Source organism: Euprymna scolopes, chromosome 35 (genome assembly GCF_053919585.1).
Source record: "Euprymna scolopes isolate OS-2025 chromosome 35, ASM5391958v1, whole genome shotgun sequence".
NCBI lineage: Eukaryota > Metazoa > Mollusca > Cephalopoda > Sepiida > Sepiolidae > Euprymna > Euprymna scolopes.
The window spans coordinates 87,462,356-87,486,412 of record NC_136516.1 but is presented as its reverse complement, the minus strand read 5'-3'; the positions used below and the strand labels follow the sequence as shown (position 1 = coordinate 87,486,412).

Below are 24,057 nucleotides of genomic sequence, written 5' to 3'. Positions count from 1 at the left end.
AAGATTTATTTAGTGAAATAAATTGTAAAATTTATTTTAAATATAAAATAAGTAAATAAATTTTATGCATAATTTTGGAAGCTGAAATTTAAACAATATTATTATGCTTCTAGCTTTGTAGTCATTTTCAGCATGTCGTCGAGCAACATGTTGAGGAGACTCGTATTAGAATTGGAACAAACACTTTTTCGATGGGCCAGCTTATTTACTGAACAAAGTAAGTATATATATTTTTTATGGTATTTATGTATTGTTCTTTTCCGATATTCGTTTTCCTGCTTAGTTATTTATTTATTTTTTTTTTCAAATATGCAGTCGTCCCTTTTGACATTGACGTACTTTTATGAAATAATGAAAATATTGTACTTTTGACTTCAGACTAGTTCAATCATTGTGATAACACAAAACACAGAATAAATTACAAATCATCATATTTTCGATTTTTGTGCGATTATCGAGATTCCAGAAATGACCATCTCATGTCTATCATTTTGTTCTTGTTCTAACGTAACACATTACTTGTGTTTCAAACTAAATAAATGTTTTAAAATAAGTTAAAACACCAAAAAACGTATCCAGGTATGTAGAAGAGTGACTTCTCCTGCCTTTGGTAACATTTATTACCTTTTTTTTTTTTTTTTTTCTATATTAATTATGCTCTATATTGATATTTGTGGAGGAGGGGGAGCTTTTTTTTTTTTACTTCCGGTTTCTGGTTCCCATTCAGGTCAACGATGACAAGCAAGATATGGTCCCATCTAATAAATGATTAAGATAACATGAAGCCCCTACTCCCGCTTTCCCCATTTTAAAAATGGTTTTCCTGTATATTTAACTGTTTAATTATTCAGCCAAATGAACATCAGAAACCGGAAGTTAAAAAGGGCCGACAATCTTGATTATAATCCTTGCGAGATTTTTAAAAATTGACTTTCAAACTAACTCTGGCCAGGTCTTTATAACAATATTAAATTACATAACCTGGGCGCCACTAATCCGAATTCACAACAGCTAGCCAAGCCACATCAATAGACTCCCTCATCTGCGATCATAAAAAAAGGTCACCACATTACGGGCGATGGAAGTGAGGAATGGTGCGAATGTTACTATAATAAAAGCACAGCTTGCCTCTTTGGCCACAAAGGAGCACCAAGCTATAGGGATTAGAGCTAGGTTAAAAAGAATGCCTTAGGAGGCAATAAAAATGGTCGCTGATCTACATGCAGATGAGTTATATAAAAGCCAAGTACGTCCAAGGATGGAATACTGCTGCCATATCTGGGCAGGAGCTGAACCTATCCTGCCTTGACAGAGTACAAAATAGACTTTGTGGCTTAGTGGGGGATGTCCTTTTCTCTTTCCTGCAACCTCTCTCCCACAGAAGAGACGTTGCAAGCCTATCTTTGTTTTATCGTTATTTCCATGGCAGCTGCTCGTCTGAACTCCAATCTCTGGTCGCCCCTCACCAATCTTTCACAAAAAACACCCGTCTAGCTGAATCCACTGTCAAAAACTTTCCCCACTCTTTATCTATGCCTAAATCAAAACGTAGATTCCATGAACAAAGCTTCTTTCTTAGAACTGCACGCCTGTGGAACTCTGTTCCATCTGCCTGTTTCCCTCCTGACTACAACTTGGATGTCTTCAAGTCCAACGTAAACAAATTCCTGATGAACCACACCCTTAAGTAGACACTGTAAAATATCCACACTAACGTACTGTACTTACAATAACCCTTATCCATGAGTGGCTTCCAGGCCTTGATAAGTGGTGACCACCTTGTAAAAAAAAAAAAAGAAGAGTTTTGACATGTGGCTGATCGGCACATCGCACATGTCATATTGCCAGATGGATTTACTGTGACCACAAACTAGGGCATTCTGAAGACTTTTCGGTCTCACTTTCCAGAGCTTTTTTTTCAGGGAACCCAGTCATTTAAACAGTTCAACGCCTATTTGGATAACTTTTCTCATCTTTCAGCAACTGAAGCAGTTAAGTGTGAAGGTAGTATAGTGAAGGATGAAGTCATTGAAGCCTTAAAGCAAGTCAGCTTTAACAAATCTGCAAGGATTGATGAACAGCCCTACGAAGTGTATTTGAGAGTATCGCACATCTTTGTTCTCTTGCTAACAGTTTTATTTAACTCCTGGTTTAGGAACGGCTCCATCTCCAAATACTTTACTGGTCCTGGATATGACCTTAAACTATATCCATTGGTGAGGCCCCAGCTTGCAGGCTTTGGGGAGTGTGGAGCCACCCTTTAATTACCATTGCTCCCAGCTCTGCTCTGACCTGGAGTGGTAGTACCTGTTAGGGTCCCAACTATGGGTTAAACAGAAACCGACTTGAAAACAACAAATATATTCTATTAAAAAATTTTTCTTCAAAATCTTTGGATTCGGCATTAAATAACCCGAAAAGGTTTGATATGCCATAAAACAAAAACAACCAACGAAATACTTTACCATACGTATCCTGAAATTACACAAAAAACAAAAATATTGGGGATGGGATAGATAATTATCAGCCCTTAACAATGCTTAACACAAAGTCAAAAATTTTGGCCAAGATTCTTGCCAATCGTCTGAAGCTTGCCCCAGCTAGCCTGATTAGCTCCAAACAAACATGTTTCGTGAAGGACAAGGCAATTTAGGATAAACTGCATTTGATAAAGTGAGACTGAGGCTGTGCTGATCTATTTAGATCAGTCCAAAGCTTTCAATAGGGTGGACCATCAGTACTTGGGGGGGGGGGAGGCTGTTTTATTTGCCTGCAGAAATCTTTCGTTAAAGGGGAGAGTGTAGGTCTGTATTTCTCACATCTATCTGATCTTCATATATCATCTTTCGATTCTTCCACTCCTGCTTTATTTGCAGCAAGCTTTTTTTCCAGTTCTTGTGGCTTGAGAAGGCTTCCATGTTCTCTTCATCCTTCTGAAAATGGTCTGAGTATTCCATGTGTTAACACACACTTCAACTCTATTTCTAAGATTGAATGTGTAAACGGGTTGAGGGAAGCAGTCATTGCGCTTATAAGGGTGAAAGAAAGCGTCTCTGACACCCTGCTATTGTCCTGAAAGTCATTATGTCAGTTGTTAGTGGGGGATCTGTAGGGAATGATATGATTGAGGGGCTTGCGTTGACAAGGAAGTAGCTTTGCTTAGTCTGGCCTTGGGCACTCAGGTCTTGATGTCTCACTAATAACAAAGTATCTCTGGTAATCTGAAATGCGCTCTTGGTTCGTAAGAAACTGCACTAAGTTGACTTGGTTAATTTGTCTGTTTGTAAACGGTCTGGCAATAAGGATAAGACTTTATATCACGCCTTCTCTGTCACATCATTGTGCCACCAATTGAGTTTGTTGTAGGTCTCATAGTTCACATCCTGACCATGTTGTCTTCCAACCTGGAACCCATCAATGTTTGTAGCAATTGGGCTCTGACAGCTGAAGGGATTAGAAGACAATTGTTTCTGACATTACTAGTGGAGATGAGAGGCGTGGTCTACGGAGTTGAGGACTTTGCTCCTCTTAACCTTATTTGAATCTTCTGTCATTATTTGAAAGTCTGCATAAGGGCCGAGAGGATTAAACACTCTTTGTCTGACTTTGTTGAAAGGTGGGTGTCTGTCGTGCAAGTGGGGCAAGTCTTGAGTGGTATTTGGGCGTACCTTAGGCAAAAGGAATTTGGGTTTAGGAAACAAACGTCTACATTTGTCTTGTTTTTCAAGTCAAGTTTAAGTTTAGTTTAGGTTCCATTTATTTTTTTTTATTTAGGCATTTTAAGTTCATAACTTAGCTAATGTGTGAGAGTGATCATTAGGTCCCATTTTTAGCTTGTCCCATTAATTCGATCATTAGGTCCCATTTTTAGTTTGTCCCATTAATTCCCTTTCCCATCCCCAATTAGCTGACAGATCGTTTTATTTACCAGAAGAGTGGGTTCCCTTTTGAGGTTTTTGTAAGAGGTGTTGTAATAAAACATTTGGACCCGCATCACTCTTTCAACTGGCAAATCAGTGTATTTGCCATAGTTTAGTAATATGTGGTGGCCTTTTTTACTAACCTCGTTTTATTTCATTATCTTTTTGTATATAAAATTTTGGTACTCATGCAGAGAGTGATCGTGCTGAAATAATAACGTTATTATTTAAAAAGCCATTCTTAACATGGGGAAGGGAGGGTGTTTTGTACCTATTCTGTACTTTAACCTTATTATTCAATAAAAGAACATATCATAAAACTTTAATTAAACGTGGAAATACGATTTAAAAAATAGCGCAGATCACTCTCTGCATTAGCACCAAAATTTTTATATCCATAACCCTCTTCCGTTGCATCTATATAATTATAAAACTCTTATAGACCTTGCTCCCTTGCTTAAATCGTGTCTTTGCCGATTGGGCGATTCCATCTTTTAAAAAAGGGATGATGACAGGTGAATTTCTATATGTGTATGGGCATGGCTCAGAGGCTAAGGAATGACGGTGTAGAATTGTATGTTTTGGTTTTGATTCTAGCTGATAGCACTCAAGTCATATATATATATTTTTGTTGATCTCATATATTAAATTCGATATAATAATCAATAGAGAATTGTCTCTTTGTCTCTATAATAATAAATGCGTAATCTGCATGAATGAAAATATCATATTTAAGCATATCTTACGACCGGACAACACCGGGTGGCCTGCTAGTATTATACAGGGTGACCCCAAAAAAAAAAAAAAAAAGAAGCTAAATGGAGGCCATCTAGAACATATGCTGTAGAACGGAGAAAAAAGGCCAAAGACCCTAGTGTTTTGATGTGATGTTTTGAATATAATAAACGAGTTATGACCAAAGTTTCATTTCATTCGGACAAAACACTAAGAAACGGGGCCTAATTAGAGTGGGGCCCGTTTTTTTTGGGGGGGGGTCACCCTGTATAAAATATGGGTTTTAAGTAGGTTAGTAATGGTTTTTATAGTGATTGATCAAGGATGTATACGCTGATGGATGTATAGTGTGAATGCGGTATTGTGGTGAGAGTATAATGAAAGTAGGAAATAGTTAGGTTAGCGTAGTTTGTTAAGACTGGCTTTTCCACATCCCCGATTTTTCGGCTTTGTGCCAAATTTTTCATTAAAAATCATGTGTTTTTATTAAAATTTTATAGCTTTAATTTATTAGAATTTGCCAGAATAATTTTGACGAATCAAAAGGATTTGCAACTCAAAATCTGCAGAAACGGTGTCAGGTTAAAATTAGTTCCTGATATTAGCAACTTCCTGTTTTGTACATATTTTATACAAGGCGTGATATAAAGTCTTAACTAAATAACATAAGTAATCAAAGATAAGATAAAGAAAACCAGGAAACGTTTTGTACTAATTTTTAGGCGTTACTCCAGAGTTCCCTCCATCCTCATATGAAAAAAAAGAAACAGAAAAATATGTATGGTAGATGTACTGTGACATTTCTAGTACCGGGTGTCACCAGATTACCTTGCCATTAGAGGCTACCATTGTCTGAATCCGCTGCGTCACACAAGCAGGCGGAACCTTTGGGAAACTTTTAATCAGACAATCGAAATTGGTCAATCAATTTAAGCCTTTTCGTGTAACGCGTAGGCGTGCATGGAAAAGAGAGTTGCTTGTGAAAAAGAGGAAATCGGCAGCAAAGATGAAAAAAGTCCCATGCAGTTTGCGTTAGCAAGGGAAAGCAACATACAAGATTATCTTGTGGCCGAAAAATCTACACTGTTTGGTGGACAGGGAATGACAGTTTGAACTAAACGCGATAAGCGAGTTGTGAAATGAATCAATTGTCTAAACAAGAACTTATGCATATGTGAACTTTCCTACCCTCAAGGCGGGTGGCACAAAGCCTCAAGTTTGTAGCGCTAACTTGTGAAAGCAACAAAGATAAATGCAAAGATATTTCATATCGAACGGAGATACAATTATAAATTTGGTGTAGCTCGTGTTGGAAGTACCCTACATGAGGTCGTCATGCTTTTGCAAGCCGTGGATTCGACTTAACTAAATAAGGCATATGGTCTTAAATCTTGCGAGTCCTGGATATCCTTCTTTATTAAAGAAAGAAGGAATAAAAAGAAAAGATAAAGAGAGAGAGAGAGAAAAAATTAAGAAGACAAAAAAAGGGAAATATAAAAAAGAAGTGGAGAGCATCATGGATTGCATGAGATCATCGTATGTGAATTAATGTTGCTCATGTGAATTTAACCCCAATGGAAAGGTCGGTGACTAGTTCATTTTTATTCTCTATTTCTGACATGGTTTCTCTCCTCCTAAATATCTTATGTGGTTTTCTTGTTGTTTTGTTTAACGGCTGTCGGCTTGAACTATAATGACTTTGGAATTGGCACATTCATGTGCGTTTGGTCAATTTAAACTTTGCTTAACTTTCATATTCTGATTCGGTGAGTAATCCTTGTGACTGAGGAAACAATTGGACTGTCGATTTCTAATGCACTGAGAGCTTTAACCCTGCCGTGCTATCCTGAAATTGAGAATTTTAAGACTTTCATTTTCGCCTTTGCTTTTCTTTTTCACTTCTGTTGTTGCTTTGATAAAAATAAAAACAAACCAAAAAAATAAAATTTGATTCTCCGGATTTGTGTTCATGGTGTCATGAATGCATGCAGCGATGTGCATATTGCGGTGAGGGAGTTGTTTGACCGGACGAGATGGGGTGGAGGAGTGCAGAGAAATGCAAATATTTAGGTAGCAAAATAGGATCAGCTGCCGATATGTCATTATGGGCTTGTTACAAGCAAACCAGATGGTATATTGTCTCAAAAATGGAGACAGATTTGGAATTATCTATGAGATGTCAAAGGAGATGTTTGTATTAGAAGTGACACACACAGTGCTGAGCGAAAGAAACTCAGGGGACTGCCAATAGATATTAATGTGAGAAACCACCCCCCCTCCTAGGAAAGGGAGAGAGAGGTGTTGAGTGGATGAAACAGGGGGAGGCTCTGAGAAGAAGAGAGAATGTTTTTAACCACTCTCCAAGGGAGAGGTGGGGAAAAGGGGGTCGGATTTAAAAAAAGGAATTCTAAGATGAGTAGAGTCGTAGCCAGCAAACTGAACGGCTGGGCTGGTCAAGTGCTCCCGACTTGGTGGGGCCCTTGGGGCCTGATGTTATGATGTTAACTAGCCTGTGTTAATGGGAAATCTGTGACTTTACTTGTCTGGTCATACACCGTTCACTGCTATAGTCAGTCACCTCCATTTAGACAGTAGCCGTTGTGGAGTATTGAACTTAATAAGTGGTTGTTATTGTTAGAAACCGGAGTTCTGTTTGCTTGTGGTGAGGACTCTCTTCATTCTGCAGTGAGCTGCAGGGACCAGTGGGGGGATTAATGTACCCGTAGTCTATACAGGATAGGGGGCGATTCGGTTGAGAGGCAAAGCTTCCCACCATGGAAACACAACATGTGACGGGACAATGTACGATCGAAAAAGCACCTGTCATATCGGGTTCAGTTCGACGAGGTTAGAGACACACGGTGTGGTTGGTGCAGTTCGGATCCATTATATTGATTTTTAAATAAAACTCAAACTCAGCAACCATTTTCTTTCTAGGCCGCTGTGTCTACTTTAAAAAATATATTTGCACAAAATATAAAAAGATTACAATTTTAACAAATTAGGCACAAAGCCATTCAAAAGTGTGGTGATAATGGGTGTTGTTGGTCATCCTCGGTCTCAAATGCTTAAAATTGTTAATGGGAAATCTGTGACTTTACTTGTCTGGTCATACACCGTTCACTGCTATAGTCAGTCACCTCAATTTAGACAGTAGCTGTTATGAAGTAATGAAATTAATAAATAGTTGTTATTTTTATAAACCAGAGTTGTGTTTATTTGTGGTGAGGACTCTTCATTTTTCAGTGAGCTGCAGGGACCAGTGGAGGGATCAATGTACCCGGAGACTACACAGGATAAGGTTGAGATGCAAATCGCTCCACGACAGAAACACAATCTGTGGAGGCAATCAATAGGCCAACTTGTGACAGGACAACATACGATCAAAAGAGTACCTGTCATATCAGTTGCATTTCGATGAGGTTAGAGACACCCGGTGTGGATGGTGCAGTGTCGGCCCTGTTATACTCTTTCCCATTTCTGCCTTTGTTAAACATTTTTGCCTTTGTTGAACATTTATGCTTTCTTGCTGAGCTACCCAAAATAACCTTCCCATTACATGCCCTTCTTTATCTAAAGAAAACAAAGTGTAACCTAGTGACTCCAGAGGGATACAAGTATATTAACCCATACCCAGGTTTGGTACCATTTTTCAAAGATTTTTTCCCCCATGTGTTTTTGAGCTTGGTGGGATAAAGCTGGGTGGTACATTTTCGATGATGGACTCCCCTACCCTTGACGAAGCCGGAATAGAACAGATCTACATACTAATCTTCATGCAAGGATTGAGGATAACCAGAGCGCTCGAGACTGGATCGGAAATCTAACAGTACTCATGATGGAAAGAAAATACTGTATGCCAGAAATCACATAAATTGATCAAGTAGTTTTATTTTTTAGGATTTTTGGGATTAATCATAACCATTTGTTATTTTATTTTACTAATGGGCCAACTATTATTTATATAAAAGGCCAGTATATGTGTGTATGTTCAGCCAAAATTAAAAAACAATAAAACCGACAGAATTAGTAGTTTCTTGGTTGGCGTTGCACTGGATGTAAAAAATATCTAAAATGTAAAAAAAGTATTCATTCTCTGAGGGTCAACTGGACCAGGTTCCATCAGAGAAGGTTGTTTTTTCATTGTCATTATGTGCTAATATAGAAAAAAAAAATGCGGATTAATTCTACAAGTAATCTATAATATAAATATCACCTGTCTGTTTAAATGTATGTTTGTATATCTGTCTAAAACTTTTGACAGAGGCAACAGATTTTCATGAGATTGGTATCATTTTGAAGCTCGACGTCTTGGACGACAAATATCGAAAAATTGGTCAAAGACATTAATTCCTTCACCCTCAACTGGGCAGTTTTCTATAAGGAGGGGTTCAATATTTTGCGAGCCATTTTTGCAAGTTATCGTATCGGTTGGATTGACTTTGTCTAATTTTGATATTCCAAACTTCCGGTCGTGTCATGGAGTAGCGGTAAGATGTCAGATTTTCTTTCACTTTCTTTTCCTGCTTCGCGGTACGCCTGCCTGTCTATTACCACTATTTTTTTTTTTTTTTTTTGCTCAACACACACCTCCAAACACCCGGGCAATGCTGGGCACCCAGGCTAGTCTATTATATAAACGGAAGTTTTTTTGCCTGTGTGTGTATGTATGCCCGTCTGAAGAGGAATAGGCTAGGTGGAGAAGGAAGATGGGTTTGGGAGAGGGAAGCGGGGAAAAGATCGAAAGATAGAAAAGTAAAAAGATAGAAGTTTTAATAGAAATATATTACACTTTGGCCTGGGCAATGCCGGATAGCTCTGCTAGTTACTTATCAAAGCCAAAAGCCATCCAAAGATAATGGTAATGATGAATATTATGAGAGGATTGGAAATGTCAAGAATTTTATTAATGAAAATTATTAATGCATGTTCTATTAATGGAAATCTAATATATAAACGGCTATATGTCTGTCTGTCTCCATATTTTCAAACTCTATCTTCTCCAAAACTAAAATTCACAGAGCGGTGCTAAATGATTGGATTTTTTACAGGCCGTTCTTTTGTGGGTCTTTAGCCGGTTAAAATAGTTTTTAAGGGGTCAAAATTGAAAAAAAATCGTTCAACATTTTGTACATTCATCTTAGTTTATTTTTAATTTTTAATCAGTTCATATGCGTGTCACGTTGGTACAGTGGTAACGTCATCAGCTTTGAATGCTACAGTTTTGTTTTCAGTTTCGATTCTAGCTGATGGCACCCAATTACTTTTTCTCTTTTTTTTTTTTTTTTTTTTTTTTTTCTTTTAACTTTTGAAATGCATAATAACTCTGTAATAATATATACTGAATCTGGACAAATTAAAATATTATATTTAGGTATATTTTACATCCGGGCAAAGCAAAGCACCCCCCCCCTCCAACCTGCCACTTTATTAAAAGGAAATTTAAATTTATAGAAGGCAATACAATGCTGAGGTGTAATGGATAGACCCAAACTAAAGCAAATTAGAATATCTTCACCTTCATCTTCCCCATGGTAGTTGCCATTGGGGCGCTACAGATGACCTATCAACCATCCTCTCCATTTTTCCCCGTCCTCCGCATGTTTGAATGCCTCACTCAGTTTCAATCCTGTCCATTCTGTGATGTTTTCTTCCTATCTCTTCTTCTGTTTTCCTCCTCTGACTCCCCTGGAAAACTGTCTTGGCGAGCCTCTCTCCTCTTATAATGGTGGAATAAGTTATGCAGATTCACCTTTATTAATACAATATACACACACACACACACTTAATATTTTACATGTATTGTGTTCTTACTTGCATTAGAGGATCTGTATTGTTATATTTCGGGAAATTACCTTCGTCAGACATGTGTTGAACTTTCAAATGTGCATATTATTACTATTGTAAAATGAGCAAATTTCGCAAAAATTGAAAATCAATTATTTTGTTTCAATGTCTATTACTTAAACTTAATAATATAGGGATTAAGTATCAACTCAATATTATTTATTTTATTTTATTTTTAATATTTTATCTTTATTTTTCTTGTATTTATAATTAATAGTCCTTTGTTTAATTTTATTTTGTCAGGGCCTGCTTTGTGTCTTCAAACTCTTGGAGCCAATGAGAAATATCCACATAATCAATCCTCCGTTCTAGAGTCTATTTTTGGTTCGACTCTTTGGGCCGTGCCAAAATCCCGGAGATCGTTGGAAAAAAGATGGATCCGAAAAATGAGTGAAATTGGTCATTTTGAGGCTGCAAGACCGAAAAAGAATCTTATTTCTTGCGTAGAATGTGGTCATTGGCACGAAAGCCACACCATATGTGGTAAGTAAAAAAAATTTAAAAAATCAGCATTCACATAGGACATGTTAAAGGACATTTATTCAAATTAGGTATCTGCTAGAAACAGATTTCATCTAGAAATAATAAACAATCTATGAAATGAAAGCTTAATGTCTGTATGTGTTTGTATGTCCTGCTAAAACTAAAAAGAAAATCAACAAAACAAATACCCACAAAGTTAGTATTTTCTTAGTCAGCATTAGCCCCAGATAAATAGCAGCTAAAATTTAGAAAAAGATATTCATTCTTGGAGCATAAATTTGTAGAGGTGTTACCACGGAGGTGGGTTTGAGTGTTTTTTTTTGTTTTTTTTTTAAGACTGATTTGTACTAACTAAAGAGAATTGTGGAACTCTGTTCCGTCTGCCTGCTTCCCACCGGACTACAACTTGGATGTCTTCAAGTCCAATGTTAACAAATTCCTAATGAACCGCCCCCTTAAGTAAACACTTCATCAAATCTCCACACAAACGTAATTTACTTGCAATAACCCTTATCCCTGAGTGGCTTCCAGGCCTTGATAAGTGGTGATCACTGTGTAAAGAAAAAAAAAAAAAAAAAAAAATTAACTCTGATTTTTTAATCAATGAGTTAATTCCCTTATGCCAACTCATTTCTTGAGGAATCTATAAAACTAAGTTGTTTTTGTGTGTAAGTATAGCCAGATAGAGAAATGGACTTGGTGGAAAAGAAAAAGTGGAACTGGGAGAGAGAGGGTGAAACTGCAGGAGGGGGTGGCAGGGTAGAGAAAAGATGGAAAGGTTTAATAGAATTGTGTTAAACTTTTACTCCAGGCAATGCCAGGTAGCCCTGCTAGTGTATATTTAAGAGGGAAGTAACTATTTATCCTTTGTTATCTCCTTTGCCTCAAAGAAATTTGGAGATAGAAAAGTTATGGCTCTTGTCGTCAGTACAGACATTAAAAAAAATTTTTTTTAACAATCGAGAAATCAAAAATAAACGGAATATACAAGAAATACCTTTTACCAAACGCATTAACATTTAGGGTACTTGTATAGTTTAATCAAGACATTAAAAAATGAAAATATCAAAAAAAAAAAAAGGTTATATTGTACGTATCTGTTATGGAACAAAGTTCTCCAAAAAAAAAAAAAATCCACTTAATTTCATCAAGTTTTTTTTTTTTTTTTTTTTTTTTTTTTAACAGCGAAAAAATTTGTTATGATACCGAGCAAAAGGTTCGATTGTTAGGAAGAAAAGCTAGTATTTAAGATGGGGAGGGAGTGTCGGTGCTTTAAATTGAGTTATCTCCCCATGGCGTGTTCAAAAAATTAAAAGATGGCTGAATTCCATGTGCTCTCATAAAAACATGTTTTTCTGTTGTAAAAAAAACAAAAAACTATTCGATCAAATTAAGTGAATTTTTTTTTTTGGGGGGGGGGGAGATCTTCAGTCCAAAACGGATATGTACAATATAACTGTTTTTTTTTTTAAATATTTTCAGTTTTTAATGTTTTGATTAAACTGTACAAGACCCAAATTTAGTTTTCTACCAGTTTTTATAATGTTAAAATGGAGAAACTAAACACAAGTAGATAAAAACTGGCATTCGATTTTGTTTGGAGAGGATTGCTAATTTTTTGTTAAAACGATAATAAAAAATTAATAAAAAATTAAAATTGCTTATATACTATTAGCTTAAAGCCGGAGAGAAGAGGAGGGAACAGTTAGACTTAGGGTAAATAATTTGTCGTGCTTCGGTCCACATGAAGTTACATTTGGACACACCTGCTCTGCTCTACTAAGGATATTAAGCACTTTTACATTACTATATGTCAACTCCATCGTGGGCAACGTCGATAAAGTTTTCATTTTTTTTTTTTTTTTTTTTTAACTATTTTTTAAGAAATGAAGCACCAACATCAGTACATGAGTCAGCCATATTGAATTTCAGAAGACAAATATTGAAGAAACCTTATATTGTTGGTAAAAAATTAAGTTTTATTAGGTTTGGTAAAAATTGTTTTGTTTTGATTTCTCAACTGTTAACTAAACTGCATAAATGCAAAAAAAAAAAAAAAAAGAAGTTTTTTGAAGAAAGGCCTTTTTTTTTTTTAAAGAACGTTTATTTTAAATTAGGTGTCGATTAGAAACAAATTTCAGCTTAAATAAGAAACACTTTCTATAAAAAAAGAGCAGTAACTCTGTCTTTGGTTATCTTTCTTGTTGCCTTAGAGATTTGGAGAAGAGTTATGTCCCTTGCATCATTACAGCCATTTTTTTTTTTTTTTTTCAAATAAATTATCCAAACAGATAAAATTCAATTTACGGTATCTTTTGTTTGTTAAATTGTAAGGTGAAAGTACAGAATAGTTACAAAATGCTCTCCCCGCCCCACGTTAAGAATGGCGTTCTAAATGTTATTTCAGCATGGATTCTGCATGGATACCCATATATTTGCTAGTATAAAAAACTTTTTAGTCTTCCATGTTTTCCGATTGAAATTTCTAAAAATCTTCTTTTTTTTTTTTTAACAGGAAACTGTTACGAAAAAGTGCGAGAAGAAACCAAGTTAATGCAGGAAGCGTTTGGCGATACTCTAAAATATAATCATCCCGTGCAAGAAGTGGTCGTCCTCTACGAGAATGAAGATGCTAGCAAATACTCGGATAAATATATTGTAAAAATGCAAAAAAATCGACCAACATGGTTTTCGAAAGCTTTATTATTAAATGCACCAAAATAAAATTGATGTATAATCTTTTTTTTTGTTTTTGTTTTTTTTGTTGTTAGAAATCAATAAAAATCTAAATAATGATGAGGGTTTCATTTGTCGTGTCCCCGGTCCACATGAAGTTGCATTTGGACACACCTGCTCTACGAAGGATATTGAGCACTTTTTCATTATTATATGTCAACTCCATCGTGAGCACTGTCGATAAAGTTTTCTTGTAAAGTTCTACCCCCATCCCTATAGATGGAGGGGGGTAATTGGTTAACCGTACTTTAACATAACAATTTCAAAAACAAATGCATTTTTATTCTTCTGATCAGTCAGGGGGGAAAACGTTAAAAAAAAAAAAAAATTGACATAATAATTATATGATTGTTCCGGTGCTACAAAACAGGTGCTGTCAAGAATTGAACACACATATATATATATATATATTATAATCATGGGCAACGTCAATGCCTCCACAACAATTTTAAAAATAAAAAATACTTAAAAACGGATAAAAACACGAAAATGTAATCACCCCAAAAAGAAGTATGTGACAACATCCCCACCAGATTTTTCGACAGAAAGGATACGAAAAGAAGCCAATTCTCCGGAAAATAACAGGGAGTGCCCGTGTGACCGCCAAAAGAAAAAGCTGCAGTGTCCGGGCTCGAATGTAAAATGCAAAAGAGGGGAAGAAGGCAACTACTTACGGACAAAAGCTTTTGCCATCCCATCATGGCCATGAGTGCTTATGACGTCAGGACGTTGCAAAATAAGCATTTTAGACATTGTTTTAGTTTGATATGTGTGAGTGACTTGCGAAGAAAGTGACGCAAGTAAGGGACACCTTCCCTTCCAAAAAGTAGTCTAGTTGACCGCCACAGAATGAATCTTTTTTTTTTTTTCTAATTTTCACATATTATGCATCCGGAGCATTGCCCTTTTAGATAGTACCAGTTTCGATCTGATCAGATGCAGATGACAAAAGTTTTTGGCAGACACACACACACACACATACAGACAGGCCCCCTTTATATAATAGACTAGCGAGGATACCTGGCGTTGCCCAGGTGTGGACAGGTTTTGTCGTAAGGGTATTGATCAATGGCACCCTAAAAAAATGTTTGAAAAAAGAAAAAAAAATTAACCAAGCTGTTAAAAAAAACAATGTAAACAGCAGCGAGTACCCATGCGAGCGCAAAAAAAAAAAGTAGTAGGCAGACAGGCAGGCCCGAGCCTGTAACATCAAGAGAAAAAAACCAAACCATTTTGTGGCCGTGCCCACCATGACATATGACATCACCGCTGTTCAAATTAAGCTTTATCATTACAAGGTGTATGATGACTCCTTGTAAAAAAACAGCCCAGTTGATGGCAAAAGAATTAATATTTTTGGATATTTGTTGGCTGAGAGACTACGCTTTCAAACGATACCAATTATGTCAGTGTTGGTCTTGTGTGTCGAAAGTTTTAGCACAACATACATATGTACATATTGATAGGCGAGATTTATATAATAGACTGGCGAGGGGTGCCCGAGTGTTTGTAGGTGTGTGTGTGTGTTACGGGGGGGGGGGTAGATGAAAAAAAAAAGTTTTGGTAGGTAGGATCGAACCGGAAGCCTTGAGGCAAAGGTGGAAAATAAAGTGTAAAAAAAAGCGTGACATTACCCGCTAGGCCAGCAAGGAAGAGTAACAGAAAGACGTTGCTCCTCATTTCAAGAGATTGTCCAAATTGAATAGCAATTGTCTGATACAAGGGGTTTCCCCCCACATTTATCAAAAGCTGATTGCTTTCTGGACGTTCCCGGTACGAGGACCGGAAACAATGCCTTCGCTTTAGATTAATTTCACTTTGATACGAAAAAGCCGAATCAACACAAGAGGGGTCGAAATAGCAAGAATTGTGTAGAAGTCGATGTAAATAAATTTAGACGCGACACGCGTTCACAAATCTTACATATTATGATCTAGACGGTATATAAACAGTTCTAAGACATAGTACACCGTCCCCCCAAGAACCCCAGTGAAAAATGCCTTTGCTGGACATACAGAATGTGCACATATATTTTGCCTTTTATATATATAGATAACTTTTCATTGCATTAAATGACCTATAGGATTGATATGTCATTAAAAATCAACCACAATCAAATTGGAGCAAGGTGTGCGATCATATGAAACACGCCAGGAATTTCGGAACACATTTGTGCTTCCGTGCATTGCTAAAATATTGTCTATAGTTTTTTGTGGCCAAACGATATCTTCAAGGAATTAATTCCAACTTCAGTCATGTAAATTCTGTAGACTAAAGTCAGATTTTGTTCTTGTTCCCCTCTCCCCATAAAACTTTTGCTTATTCACGTAGGCAACAGCAGCAGCAGCAGTCTTTTTCTCTCCCAACTCACACTTGAACGAAAGAATGCCCAAAAATGAAAAGATGTCCGTCAAAGGAAAAAAGCCTCTAATTCACAACAGCAACTCTTAATGCCTGCCTTCTCTCAGCTGTCTAAAAACTTGACCGCGCTGTTCTCCCCAATTCGTCCCTTTAATCATCACATGCAAATTACTGGCACAAGTACATAAAGAACCCATCTACAAAATTGAGTTTCTCTTTTCTTCTTCCCTCCTTGCTCTCATCACCTGCCAGTCCAAGCAAAGGCGCGATCACTTGAAGGAATGATACCTTCTACTATAGATGCGATTGTGAGGCTTGCATTAATGTAGAAAGTTCACATTTTGGACAGTTGCTTTAGTGAATAAAAAAAATTGCACATGTCAAATATTTACAATAGTCATCAGTATTTGTTTTAATGGCTTATAACTTGGAAACCAAGCGAAACCAATTCTCTCATATATAGAAACTAGCAGACCACCATATCACCCGTATATATTAAATTAAATATGATATTTTGATTAATGCAGATTTCGTATTTATTATATTATATTGGACCCAATATGTAGCAATGATTTTTAAAAAAGATGACTTGCACACCACCACCGAGAATCGAAACTAAAACATCTAGTTTATGATTTACTTTTTCCTTTGACGTTAATGCCTGAGCTATATATATGTTGGCCGTAAGGCTAAAAATTAAAATATGAACCAATAGCTATTACGTTATGCATGCATATTCCTAATGCTGTTGTTCAACCTTCACTTGAGAAATTCCATTTTTTTTTTAATTTTCACACTTTTGCACCAATTTTTTCCAGCTAAAACTCAAATATAAAGTTTTGCATGTGTTCAAATACCCGATATATTAAGTTTCATGTCTGTAGACAAAAAACTGACAGAGGAGTTTGATAGTCAAAATTTTTTACAATATATATAGGATGGTCGCTAGAAAAGCAGGAAATCTGAAGGTCAGTTTGGATCATAAAATGCGTGATTGCTATTTTTCGATTGGTGCCATGTAAATGTTGTAAAAATAAATTATTGTTTGATGCTGCAGTGAAGTGCACGGATGATATTTTGAGTATTTATGAGTATAATATAACATTTGTCTTTGAAAAACTTTGTAAAAATTATTCTTTGTAAAAATAAATTGTTGTTTGCCAAATTTCCTGCTTTTCTAGCGACCACCCTGTATATGCATACATAAATATATATAGAAAAAGGTTTGTGTTTACTATAACCTTTTTACATAAATATTATGCAAGTATAAATCATGTGGAATATCTGCATGAAAAAACTAATAGGGAATTAATTAAAATGAATGTTTAAAAGAATATGCAAATTAGCTAGATCTTTGCAGATGAATGCAATTCCACGACTCATATAGAACAGAGTTGTATTTTCGTTTTAAATAAATAGAAAAAAATAAAATATAGGAAGAGAGATAACAGTGCTCCATTGTAGCATTTTTCATAAAACCAACATATTTGGCATAATGATAAGAATGTTAGCTCATGGGCTGTGAGACCGGGGTTCAATTCTTAGTCGAGTCATACCAAAGATTTGAAAAAAGAAATGATACTTGATGTTTAACACTTACCCTTGATCCTAAACTCACAATGCTAAGTGGAGTAATCCTTGAAAAAAAAAAAAAAAAAGTAGCATCCTCTCCTACACCTCAGTGTAGTAGCCAATAAAAAGAAAACCTTTGGGTTGTCCTTGACTATAGCCAACCATTTACCTTATTTATTTTTAAACTAGAGATATTGTATGTAGATATTTACAAAAAAGAATACTCACCAGTATTTGTTTCAACAGCGGATAACTCAGAAACCAAGCAAAATAGCTGTCTGTGAATGACACATATATACATACACACACACACACACACACACACACGGTCAAAATTATGGATCGCCTATAAAAAAACTTAGATAATAGTTTAAACCTACGCATTTAAAGGTTAAAAATTGTACAGTGAACAGTTGAGAGCAAATGTAAAATATTTAGAAGTAGATTGTTATATTTATTTGCTTTAAAGTCGTTCAAGAGTTTTAGCTGAGTTTTATACTAAATTCATTGCAATATTCAAAATGATTCATTGTTATACTAAAAGTTGTTTCCTAATTTTCAGGTAATATTTGATTCCTGCAACTGCTAAAATAGTATATTTAATTGAAAATGCCTCCAAAGAAGCAGCTTTCAGAGACCAAACTTCATGAAGAGTGGCAGAAAATAGATCCTACAACCTGCAGGTCCTGGATATGACCTTAAACTATATCCAGTGGCGAGGCCCCAGCTTGCGGGCTTTGGGGAGTGTGGAGCCACCCTTTAATTGCTATTGCTCCCAGGTCCACTCTGACCCAGAGTAGTAGTACCTGTTAGAGTCCCAACTATGAGTTAAATAGAATCCAACTTGAAAACAACAAATGTATTTTTTTTAATTTTTTTTTTTACATAGGCGGCACCACTTATCAAGGCCAAGAGGCCACTCGAGGATAAGGGTTAAAGAGTGTACAGTAGAAATTGGACAATATAGTAATCGTTAGTAAATGGAAATTCGGTAAATTTGTTAACAAGTGGAACGGCTAATCAAGAACTTGTTTACGTTAGACTTGAAGACAACCATATTGTAGTCAGCTGGAAAGTAGGAAAACGGAAGAATTCTATTAAAAAATTTTTCTTCAAAATATTCGAATTCGGCATTAAATAACATGAAAAGGTTTGATATGCCGTAAAACAAAAACAACCAACTACAACCTGCAACAATTTAATTTGGTTTGATTTGGTTTTATGGCATATCAACCATTTTTTTTTTTTTTTTGGTTATTTAATGCAGAGTTCCAATTTTTTTTTTTTTTTTGGAATAGATATTTTAATTTAATCAGTGAGTCAAATCAGACTTTTTGTATCATTAGGTGATGTGCTTCCTTTCTTTTTTTTTGGGGGGGGGGTGTAAAGTTGGATTGAATTAAAGTTATATTCTTTTATATAGATTTATTTTTTTCAGAAATGTTAGTATTTTGTTGGAGTTTATTATTTTAAATAGTTCTTTCATATTGTTGACATTGTAATAATTTGCGCGAGATCGCCACAGTCCAAAAAGAAAGTGTTTTACTGTAAAAGGTTCTTGGCATGCAAGACATTCTGGAGGGTCTTCTTTTTTTAGCAGGAAGAAGTGGGTTATGTGCGTGTGTCCTATGCGAATATGGGACAAAATCACTTCCTCTTTACGTGATCTTCTGGCAACAATTTAGTCAATAATATGCAAAAACGAATAAAAGCTGTTATAAAGGCAAAAATTGTTGTTAAAATAGATTTATTAATGTTTACTCCACCATTCTTAACCTTTATATAAATTTAAGTAATAATTTCGATTTTTCATTTTCATTGGTGCTTCATAACTTTAACCATGGCTTATATGTAAGTTTAGATTTATAACTAATTTTGTATATACAAGGGCCCGACAATATTTTTCGGACACTTTAGTATTCAACTTTCCGGGTACCATAAAGTGGCGAAATTCCTTCAATCGCATAGCATTTACATATAAAGTCAATGTCTGCAATAAAAATGGATGAAAATCGATTAGGTAACGAAAAATATTTAATTTTCATCATTTTTTACAAAACACACACAACATTTTTCAGACATCGTTGAAAAACTGTTAATAGTCTGTAATATCACATTTCTTCTCAACTTTTCTCAATTCTCTTCATAATGATCAAACATATGCACAATAACATCTCTACGTGTTTCTATTAGTTGTTTTTTGGCATCTAGTATTTATTCCCATAGTTGAGCCTCTTTTGTTATTTCAGGTCCATCATAGACAAGTTGTGCAAGCTTTTCCCAAACATTTTCCATTAAATTTAGATCTGGGCTTTTTGCAGGCCATTCCAAAGTAGTCATATTCACTTCAGCCATCCATTCTTTCATGAGTTTTGACACATGGATGCTGCAATTCAATTGTCTTGCTGTAGAACGAAATCATTTACCATCTCTCTTTTTATCCTTGGTAAGGCTTTCTCATCCAGCAACTGTTTGTAGCTTCCGCTGTCCACTCCAACCATATATTTCCATTAGCAAAGATCATACCCCAAACCATAACTCCTCCCATCTGTCATTTGTTCAGTACAACAGGCTCTCGACCAAGTACACCATCCATCGAGCCCATCAAACTTGAAACTCTTCTCATGAGTAAATATAACCTTAAAGTCAACATGCTTTATTAACCACCTTTTAGCACTCTCCAGTCTTGCTCCTTTGTTAGTGTAATTTTTTTTCTTAGCCTTTGCATACTTCAAACCAATCCTATGCAGCGTTCTTTGTACAGTTCGGATGTTTACATCCAATTCACATTTCTTGCTGTAACATTTTCTCCAGATGTCAAAAGCCATGTCACAGTTCTCTTCATTCTCCTTTCAGTCCTCTTGCCAATCTCTTTTTCCGCATGTATTCAACCGTTGATTTCGACAGCTTCAAATGATCCTTCTGATGCTGAGGCCACCTTCCGTGCCAAACAAACAACTTTTTAAATGCATTTTACCCTCATTAAACTTGTTTTGCCAGTAGAATAGAACAGATAATTGATTCTAATAATGACAGCTAAGTGTACAAGCAGAAAATTTGCATACAGCAACATATACATGGCTCTTAATAAAATAGGATTTTGTCATGTCCGAAAAAAGTGTCGCGCAAGTTTTCGCAAAAATCTAAACTTATCAAAGCCAAACTAAAATAATGATTACACTAGTGGATTTTCACTCCTCAACTATGTACTTGCAATCTCAAAAGTTTTTGGCACTAGTAACCACCTTGAAGTACTTTTATCAGTGTCCGAAAAATAGTGTTGGGCCCTTGTATATGTCAGTTTTTGTACAAGTTTTGTGTGTGGGTATATATATATGTTTAGATTTGTAACTTATCTATCTATATATATAGATATATATATCTGATTCAGTAATGCTTCACACTAAAATAATTACAAGTAGAGTTGGTATATATTTGTGGATAATTTGATTTGCATCAACAAATCAGGATTTTAGTCAATCCTATAGTATTCTGTAGCTAAATATGAAAAAAGTTTTTATGTTAGGATTATATATATATAATCCTAAAAATTGTAAGGGGTCTATGCAAATTGATCAATATTTCTTTATTTTTCTTTATTTTCATGTTTCTTTAGGACGGCAAGTGAATTTCAGTCAGAAAATAAAAATATGGATTTTTCAGAATTCCAAAGAAATGGAAAGAACGACTCCCCTCCTTTTAACTCAGATACCTTGGTAGCGAGAAACTTGAAGGTCAGCTTAGATCAGGAATAAAATGCGTGATTGCTATTTTTTTTTTTTGATTGGTTCTCCAAAAGTGCAGACTTAAATGCCTTGGAGCTTCTTAAGACGCAGAACTGTTGACGTGACACTTGATTTGAAAACGTGCTTGGAATGATATCCTACAAGTTACCCCTCAAAACACCACACAAGCTTGGATTTCTAGGTTAAGATACTGCAGTGTAGTGCACGGATTACATTGAGTATAATAACATTTGTCTTTGAAAAACTTATTCTTTGTAAAAAATAAATCGTTTCACAAATTTCCCCGCGACCACTGTGTGTGTGTGTGTATATATATATATATATATATATCCCCGAGAGGTGTAGTAGCCAATAAAAAGATCCTTTGGATTGTCCCTTGACTATGGACTCTTTATCAGAAATATTGTACATGCGAGATTAGAATAATGCCGATCACTATGGTATATTTCAACATCTGATAACTTATAAACCAAGCAAAACAGCCTTCCATGAGGGACACACACAAGTACTTGATAATAAAGTTAATAGAGCTGGCATATATTTGTGTGTAATTTGATTTACATCAACTGATCAGTATTTGTTTTGATAGCCTTGAATTTGGAAGGCAAGCTTTTCCAGATCATGGAAACTTATTTACACATAGAAAAGTGTAAAGTATATACTTATTTTTTATTTTTATTTTTTTCTATGCTTGCAAAATTTGAACAAATAATTTTAACAGTCCTTAATTTATTTTTAGATGAGACGATTGTATCAATCGAACTAATGTTCTCATCTTGAGTGCCATTAGCACAATGTTTGGTCAATATAACCGACCTTCAATTGTGTAAGCGATTACTAGAGCTGTGATAATAGAATATTCTTTTGACTCTCAGGAATATATTTGACACAGGTACACAATCAACCGAGAATCACACATATTTATATTATATATTAACGGATATATACTCAAGAGTCAAAACAGTGAAAATATGCTGTTGTCACAGCCCTAGTGATCACATCGACCGAAACAGTGTGCAAATAATACTCAAGATCTAGAGTCAGATTTATCCAAAATATTTTTAGTTTTGGGTATTATCCATCTGTCTAACAATAATAATCGTGCATAATTTTATTTACAAGCACATTTAATAAATCTTTGAAATGTAACAAAAAAAAAAAAAAAAAAAAAAAAAAATACAATACTCATCATGAAGATGTCATATTCCAAAAAACTGCAAATCGACGTTTTATTAATTTGGAAAAAAAGTTAAATTTTATGAGGAAGCAAGTAGGAGGCCCGGGAGCAGACACCTGGTTTTAAATTTTGTTAAATTCAAGGGCGAACAGTATCCCCACCCCCTTCACAAGGATTTATCAACATGAAATTCAAATTTTTTTCCATTTAAAAAAAAGTTGCAAAAATAGCTTCATACAAGTCTGTAATCGAGTTGAAATTTTGACACTTGCCATTTGAAGGTCAGTACCTTTATTTTTTACACAAAGGAGTCACCACTTATCAAGGGTCAAAGGCCACTCCAGGATAAGGACTTATAAGCGTACAGTAGTCAATGGGAAAATGTCATAGTTATAGTAGTGGAAATTTGGATTACTTAAGGGGATGGCTCATCAAGAACTTGTTCACATTGGACTTGAACACTACCATATTGTAGTCAATTGGAAAGCAGGAAAACGGAACAGTTCCACAGGCATGCAGTTCTGAAAAAGAAGCTTTAGGTTAGGCACAGATAAAGAGTGGGGGAAATTATTGATAGTGGTTGCAGCTAAAGTTTTTTTCATGAAAGTCAGACCAGGGGGGATCATAGATTAGATCTCAGACGAACACTTAACATGAAATTAATAAAGCAGAGACAAGCTTGCAACATCTTTTGTAGGAAAGAGGTTGAGGGAAGAGAAAAGGGCATCCCCCACTAGGCTACAAAGTCTATTTTTGAACTCAATGCAGGATAAGGTGCTTCTAGCAGCTCTTACCCAGATGTGGCAACAGTACTCCATCCTTGGACGTACTTGGCTCTTGTATATTATAGAGAGTTGTATCAACAGCGAGATATCAACTGGAGCGGTAGAACGATCCCACCAGCCTTGGCAACAGATTTGATGTACGTATTCCATCTCAGATCAAGAAAAGTAAGATTTGGAAACTTGTCAAAACATGGAGCCTCTCCAAGACGAGAGCCATTCATTTCATTGATGCCATTTGAAGGTTATTACTTTATAAAAATAAAATTTAGTGGCATGATCTATTAGGACTTAAGTGATGTGTTGGGTTAATTTGAAGTCAAATTCTAAAAGCCGTTCAACATGTTGGCTTGAAAACGATAAAGGGTGGCCATTTGTTATAAAGTTTTGCCTTGAGTTAGGAAAAGTGGGAACAAAAACAATTCATTGATGTTTTTTGAATGGATTGAGCAGGTGCTGTTCATCGAATCAATCTCATCTACAAGACCATATCATAGCAGGCGATTGAACAGGTTTTTATCTGGTCATGTTCAACCACTCATTAAGATACCGTCAGAGAAAGTGGAACATCTATTATGGACTTTATGATGCTGAATAAAGTCGGTATTTGACCACTTTGTTTCTTCCATGTTAAGAGATGTCATCATATTCAGTTTTACATGCTGGCATGTGTTGGGCAGCTTCAAAAAAATACCTTT

At 35.6% G+C, this 24,057-nt stretch overlaps 1 protein-coding gene across 1 annotated transcript; it reads left to right on the top strand.

The window, feature by feature from the left end:
• The first annotated feature begins 62 nt into the window (after positions 1 to 62).
• On the top strand, positions 63 to 13,727 carry LOC145259982 (large ribosomal subunit protein bL32m-like). Its single transcript, XM_080117977.1, has 3 exons — positions 63 to 217; positions 10,746 to 10,985; positions 13,501 to 13,727. The coding sequence occupies exons 1-3, from the start codon at positions 133 to 135 to the stop codon at positions 13,707 to 13,709; spliced, it is 534 nt and encodes a 177-aa protein (XP_079974103.1). The 5' UTR covers positions 63 to 132; the 3' UTR covers positions 13,710 to 13,727.
• Positions 13,728 to 24,057: the final 10,330 nt, after the last annotated feature.

Bases quoted from the DNA above. Each gene is read 5' to 3' on its own strand.
- LOC145259982 (XM_080117977.1), top strand. From the start codon at position 133: ATGTCGTCGAGCAACATGTTGAGGAGACTCGTATTAGAATTGGAACAA. The intron at 218-10,745 runs GTAAGTATATAT...TTATTTTGTCAG, and splicing joins CAGCTTATTTACTGAACAAA to GGCCTGCTTTGTGTCTTCAA. The intron at 10,986-13,500 runs GTAAGTAAAAAA...TTTTTTTAACAG, and splicing joins CGAAAGCCACACCATATGTG to GAAACTGTTACGAAAAAGTG.